The sequence below is a fragment of the Carlito syrichta genome, unplaced genomic scaffold (genome assembly GCF_000164805.1).
Source record: "Carlito syrichta isolate Samal-C Ts95f unplaced genomic scaffold, Tarsius_syrichta-2.0.1 Scaffold314854, whole genome shotgun sequence".
Lineage (NCBI taxonomy): Eukaryota > Metazoa > Chordata > Mammalia > Primates > Tarsiidae > Carlito > Carlito syrichta.
The window spans coordinates 433,368-438,331 of NW_007258950.1; the positions used below are offsets into that span (position 1 = coordinate 433,368).

At 43.1% G+C, this 4,964-nt stretch overlaps 1 protein-coding gene across 1 annotated transcript; it reads right to left on the reverse strand.

Annotated features, from left to right (window-relative positions):
- Positions 1-3,696: 3,696 nt before the first annotated feature.
- Positions 3,697-4,671, reverse strand: LOC110594365 (PRAME family member 12-like). Its single transcript, XM_021705959.1, has 2 exons — positions 4,566-4,671; positions 3,697-3,887 (listed from the first exon to the last, which is right to left on the reverse strand). Exons 1-2 carry the CDS (start codon positions 4,669-4,671, stop codon positions 3,697-3,699), a joined length of 297 nt encoding a protein of 98 aa, XP_021561634.1.
- Positions 4,672-4,964: the final 293 nt, after the last annotated feature.

The window sequence follows — 4,964 nt, forward strand, 5'->3', positions numbered from 1 at the left end:
CCCATCGCTGTGACCTGAGAAGAAAATGCGCTGGTATCCCACCTATGTCATGAAACCCACTACTGAGGCCGAACAGAGTAAATTTTGCTTAAGACACAAGTTGGGGGTAGAGACCGGCATTTTTTCAAAGCATCATCAGACACTGTCGGGACAAGAAAAGGTAAAGGAATGTTAAGGAGGGAAAAAAAATCAATAAGTGTTCATTCCAAAGCACAAATAAAATAATAAAAACAGAATAAAATCTGACTTATTGCTGACAATACCATTTTTATCTCAGTAATCCTGTTGTTAAAATATATCCTGAAGAACACAAATCACTCTATAAAAAAGATACCTGCACACGCATGTTTATCGCAGCATTGTTCACAATAGCAAGAACCTGGAAACAACCATGTTGCCCGTCAAAAGAGGACTGGATTAAAAAAATGTGGTACATATACACGATGGAATACTACGCAGCCATAAAAAAGAACAAAATCAAGAATTTCGCAGCAACCTGGATGGAACTAGAGTCTATAATACTGAGTGACCTCTCACAGAAACAAAGTTCCGAGTATCACATGTTCTCACTCATATAATGGACCTTAAACATCCAATGTAATACTATAAGAAAATGACTGACGGTACTGAGAAACTATGGGGGGGGGGAGATGGAATTAACAGTAGCAAATATCTGTCTGGGAACAGGGAAACACCCCATATCAACAGGGTACCTGAATGAAATGCAATTATATACCTAACCCTTAACTGTACCCCACAACTTCATAATAAAAAATAAATAAATAATTTTAAAAAAAAAAATAAATAAAAATAAATAAAAGTTGTGTATTAGCCAGGCTCGGTGGCTCAGCCTGTAATCCCGTGCCTTTGGGAGGCTGAGGTGAGTGGATTGCCTGAGCCCGCGGGTTCGAGACCCACCTGGGCAGCGAGACCTCATCTCTACAATAAATCAAAAACATCAGCCAGGCATGGTAGCGCATGCCTGTAATTCCAGCTACTCGGAAGGCTGAGGCGGAAGGATCACCGGAGCCCAACAGGCGAGGCTACGGTGGCCAGGAGCGGCCACTGCAGTCCAGTCTGGGCGACCGAGTGAGACTCCAACTCAAAAAAAAAAAAAGTTGTGTATTTATTCTTATATGTTTAAACTTCAGTCACCTTCAAAGTACTTTTCATTTGATACCATATACCTGTCAAGATGCTTTTTCACTGCTCAAAATAGTGTTTGAACTTTTAGTTTTGATGCCTTTTAGTGCTTCTTCTGGGTTTGTTTGTTTGTTTGTTTCACTTCTTCCACATTAGGAAAACATTTTCCTCTGAGGACTTTCTTCATCAGAGAAACATATATGAAGATTTCACTCAGGGTGAGATCGGGTGAATTTGGAAGGTTGGGTATGGAGGTCATGCCAGTTTTTTTGTCTAAAACTACTGGCACTCAACTCAGTGTGTGCAGGTGCACTCACAAATCATCCATTATGAAATGGGCAAAATCATTGAAAAAATTATCAAAAAAAATTCACAGAAGCTGAATGCAGCCTCTCACAACAATGCTAGTGGTTACGCTGATGCCAGTAGGTTTCTAGAATACTTATTTAGTGAGAGAAGCCTGTACTACAAGGTACATGCCCTTCAAGAAATAATTCCAGTTTTGGAGATTAAGTCTAAGTCTTTGCAGTGAAGGATTAATTATTTATTCCAGTTTTCTCTGTCTGGATTGTTTTTTGTTTTTGTTTGTTTTTCTTTTTGTTTTTGAGTCAGAGTCTTACTCTATCACCCAGGCTGAAGTGCAGCCAAATAATCACAGCTTACCACAGCCTCAAACTTCTGCTTTCAAGCAAATCTCCTGCTTCATCCTCCCAAATAGCTGAGACTACAGGTACATGCCAAAACATCCCACTAATGTTTTTTTTCTTTTGTAGAGAAAGGATCTCACTCCATTGCCCAAGTTGGTGTTGAATTCCTGGTCTCAGCAATCCTTTCACCACAACATCCTAAACTGCTAAGATTTCAGGTGTGAGCCACCAGACCCAGGTTCTTTTCTTTGTGTTTTTTTTTTGTTTGTTTGTTTGAGTTGGAGTCTCACTCTGCCACCCAGGCTGGCAGTGGCACTCTTATGGCCACCGCATCCTTAACCTACTAGGCTCAGGTGATGCTTTCACCTCAGTCTTCCAAGTAACTGGAAGTACATGCACACACCATAACACCTGGCTATTTTTGATTTATTGTAAATATGAGGGCTCACCAAGTTGCCCAGCCTGGTCTCGAACCCTTAGGCTCAGGCAGTCCACTCACTTTGGCCTCCGAATGTGCTGGAATTATAGCTATGTGCCACCGAGCCTGCACCTGTTTTGGTTCTTATTAGATATACTTGCTTAGTGAATCTTTATCTCTAGGTCAGTGATCTTTTTTTCATTCTCGGTGGTCCCTTTAGCTAAGGTCCCCTGAACTGAGGGAAGTCACAAAGGATTTTCATGGCAGTGAAAAGGCTGACTATGGGTTTGTGCTCTACTTTACTTTTCTTGGTAGGAAGGAAGGAGTGATGGAAAGGTCTCTCACTGATATGACTTAGCTTTCTGAAAGATTAAGTTTTTTTTAACATAGGGTAGAAATATTTAAAAGGCATGATAGTGTTAATGATTTCAGCATTTTTTTAAAAGAGAAAGTGCCTGACTTTACTGAGCACAATGACTTTAACTGAGGGAAAGCTACTACCCTCCATAAGGACGGGCATGGGTTGGGGATGACCTGAGGCTCCTGTTAATATACATTGTCCGCTTCCAGGGCGGGGGCCACACCTTGTGCAATGAAGCCACTTCCTGGCACGGTGAATGTTCAGGGATTGAGTCTCCCGAATCCCCCCATTAGAAATGAACAGGGTTTCAGCATCTCATTAGCACTGAGGGTCCTTGAGAAGAGCATGCTTTACCCCAGGAGCCCATAATCACTGCCCCCATCAAATGCTCCAGGCCCCGGGTGTGCATCTTGTGTATTAACCCAATGAACAACCACAGAAAAAAGCAAGAAGGAAACAGAGGCCTAAAGAGAAGTAAAGAACCAGAGGAAACTGATCAGAAAGATGAGATTTCATTTCGCTGTGTTGAGTTCCTGTCGATGAACCACAATCATCACAGACAACTCAGTACCTTTTTGTTTCTTCAGTAACTGGAGATTTCTGAGTCATAAACTGTTAAAACAGGTTGATCAATCAGAGAGGACACCAGACAGTTTACTTTGAAGTTTCATTTATTTCTTACTCTTTCATAACAGCCAGTGGCAATTTCCTCACGTACCATTCAACCCTGATTTCTGCTCTAGAAATTTAAATTTCTATTTCTGAGTCTACAGGACAATGTCCCCAAAGGTCCCATAGACTCCAAATCAACATTCAGCCACAATCCCGGCCACTGCTGCAACAATTTGCCTTTCCCATTCACACTGAGAAAGTAAATGAAATGATGATTTCTGTAATCTCTGTAAGATATAGCTATATCTGGGCTTTCAGTTTCCATGTGCCCAGAAAGTTTTGATGTCTCCACACCACTAGACATACATGCAAAAATAACACTGACTAAGCTTCTGGTCATAAAATGCCCTAACACCACAGTGAGGGCAGGGGTTAGTACTGAGCATGATCCTCTTGGGCTGCCTTAAACCTCTCAGTATGTTCTTCAGCTCAGGCCCAAGCAGGGCAAGTCTCCCTCAGTGGAGAACACCCTGGGCATAACACCCTGGGGGGACAGGATAGAGTTCTAGGCTTAACTTGCTCAGCCTGACAGTGTGGCGTAGGAGGGTCTCCAAGGCGACCATGGAGATGGGATTCCCACAGAAGCTGAAGGCTGTGAGCTGGGAGCAGTGGCTCAGGGCAGGCAGGATGGTGTTGTGTTGGGAGTCTGTGATCCCACATTAATTGAATTTCAGTGTCTGGAGGGTGGTTGCAACTTTCTCTAGCAGAACTTGGAGTGGCTCAGGGCTGAAGTGAGTCATCGTGATGCCTTTCAGGCTCAGCTCTTTTAGCTGATGAAGGCTTGGCCATCTGGACAGATGCACCAAGTCGGCTTCCGATAGCAGGCACTTAGTTATTAGGAGGGTCTACAAGGAAGACTTGCGGCGCCTGGGAAGAGATCAAGAGATCAGTTCTGAGGAATGGCTCTAGCTAGAGGGGGGTGTGAAGAATGACATCAAGGTGAGAGAAGACCATTTGGTCTGAATCCAAGGTTATTCTGATCATCTGATGATGGTCAACAGCTGGGATTCTGCATGCTGAAGGGTCTGGTCATTTAAGGTTGACTCTCTTAATAATCAGTGTGTGAGTGGACCAAGTCCACAAACTCTAAAGCTCTCTTTCCTCATCTGTCAAGCAGAATTCCAAATCTCTGGGCCACAGGAACTCAGTAAAGAACATGCATAAAGTTTATACCCAGACAAGATCCAGCATCATCATCTAGGGCTGCCAGGATTCAGTGGCTCCCTGACATGCCTATATCATCAGCAAACCAGCCATCACTTTTACGATTCTTCACTTCTCCCTCACGTTGTATTCCAGTATCCTCCATTTCTCATATGATAACTGCCAGATCCAGAGTTCAAAAAAAACCCTTTTACCAACAGAAAATTAGAGACAGGCCCATTTGTGTTCACTAAGCTGGTGAGGACACAGCACAGTGCCCGCTTCATGTATCTTTTTCCATCATCTTAGCTTGGACACAAGTCCTCAAGAAGAGTTCCCTCAAGCACCCTCACTAGATCTGAATACCCCAATAGTAGCTTCCCATCACCTTGTTACTCTCTGTAGCATCAACTCCGCTTGATCCCTCTGCCTTTGTCGGAGTGGTTATGTGATACCCACCTCAGGCTAAAGTAGTGAACACAACAATGCATTGACATTCTAGTGTCTCTACTGTGACATCGTTAGGGACTGGCACATGGCAGATGCTCTTTATTGTTTACAGATTAAAAAATAAGGGCTT

Bases quoted from the DNA above. Each gene is read 5' to 3' on its own strand.
- LOC110594365 (XM_021705959.1), bottom strand. From the start codon at position 4,671: ATGAAGCGGGCACTGTGCTGTGTCCTCACCAGCTTAGTGAACACAAAT. The intron at 3,888-4,565 runs GTTATCATATGA...GTGGGATCACAG, and splicing joins TTTGAACTCTGGATCTGGCA to ACTCCCAACACAACACCATC.